Below are 1,570 nucleotides of genomic sequence, written 5' to 3'. Positions count from 1 at the left end.
GAGTTAAACTGTAAATGAAATGTGAAATTACCGTCATGATCGATCAAATTGTCTCTGCAAGATCAAGTCTACAGACTCGCCTTTGCTGGAGTGTTGCTTGCGGTACAGTCAGATGACGCGCTGTTTAGTTGAGGGATCATCGCTAAATTACCATTCTCTTACAAAACGCTCAGTGAATCACTAAAGTGCGCATATTGTGAAAGAATGGGCTATACTAGTTGTCATGATTGTTTTACGAGACAATAAGTTACACTACCTGACAAAAGTTTATGAATAGTAAGAATTGTAATGTTTTTAATCCTTGTGTGACCTTATGGACATTTTTGTCCATTTCAGTTTTGTTTTTTTGTTATAAGTGTGCTTGTGTTAATGCCAACTACATATATTTAGGCTCAGGTGTTTATTTTTATTGAAATTTTAATATTTTACCCTCATTTCCTTCAAAAAATCAATTTTACCCTCCATACAAAAATAGCTACTCACACTCAGGACCTTAAAGGAACACTCCACTTTTTTTGGAAATAGGCTCATTCTGCAACTCCCCCCGAGTTAATAAGTTGAGTTCTACCATTTTGAAATCCATTCAGCCATAAGATTAAGAACTACACTCCCATTCCACTCATTTCAGGTTCTGCGTGATATTATTTCGCCTGCTGCGTCCATATTACGGCAGCAAACTTCCTTGACTATTACACCGGAATGGGAGTGTAGTTCCTAATCTTATTGACCTAGAAAATCGCAGCTTTACATTTTCTGCCGGTATTAGTACACGATATAACTACAGAAGAGTCAAGTTTTAAATAGGACAAATGTCGAAACCCGTTGGTCATTTTTGAACGTGATGCTATTGGTCTAATAGGATTCAATGATCTATGCTAAGCTATGCCAAAAGTGATATCACCAGAACAGGACAACGGCTGAATGGATTTCAAAACGGTAAAAGTCAACTTATTAACTCGGGGGGAGTTTGAGAACGAGCGTATTTCCAAAAAAAGTGGAGTCTTCCTTTAAGGACAAAAAACGTCCGCATTGAAACCCATTAAAACTGCAATTTTTTAACCCAGGGCCATTTGGCTATAAAATGGTGCAATATTTGCTAAAAGGCATTCATTCTATCGGCAAGGCTTCAAATTTTACATTTTTACCATTTTTACTGGATTGTGCCATTTTTTCAAATTTGGCATATACATTTTTTTTTTTAATCTAACACTACACTAAAAATATAAATGCTTCAAAATTAATGTTGTTTTTCTTCACTGACACACCCAAGAATCTAATAAGCAAAGAAAAAAATTCTGCTTAGCGTTTAGTATATGGAAATTAACTACTATTTTTCATTTTTTCATAAAAAAAAAACACCTGTGGCATTATGCAAACAAACCAGCATTTAAAGGGTTACAATTCTGAAAATTAATGAATGTTTGATATCTATGGATGGAACAGATGCTGGTTAAAAAATCAACATCAGTGAAAGTGGAAAAAAATATATTAATAAATCATATTTTTATGACAGTTTTTAGGCATTGACATTTTTGTCCGTTTTGCACCTATGTGTAACTTTTTTTTTTTT

General features: G+C 34.1%; 1 protein-coding gene across 1 annotated transcript in view; it reads right to left on the bottom strand.

Moving 5' to 3' along the window:
* Positions 1 to 123, bottom strand: part of LOC141317153 (copper transport protein ATOX1-like) — a 2,715-nt gene extending 2,592 nt beyond the window's left edge. The window contains exon 1 of the mRNA XM_073832960.1: positions 32 to 123. Within this exon, the coding sequence (XP_073689061.1) occupies positions 32 to 37 (6 nt within the window). The 5' untranslated portion in view covers positions 38 to 123. The remainder of the gene's footprint in view (positions 1 to 31) is intronic.
* Between the last annotated feature and the right edge of the window lie 1,447 nt (positions 124 to 1,570).

The sequence above is a fragment of the Garra rufa genome, unplaced genomic scaffold (assembly GCF_049309525.1).
Source record: "Garra rufa unplaced genomic scaffold, GarRuf1.0 hap1_unplaced_400, whole genome shotgun sequence".
NCBI classification, from domain to species: domain Eukaryota; kingdom Metazoa; phylum Chordata; class Actinopteri; order Cypriniformes; family Cyprinidae; genus Garra; species Garra rufa.
Note: the sequence above shows the minus strand (reverse complement) of the source record. Positions and strands in the feature narration are given on the sequence as shown.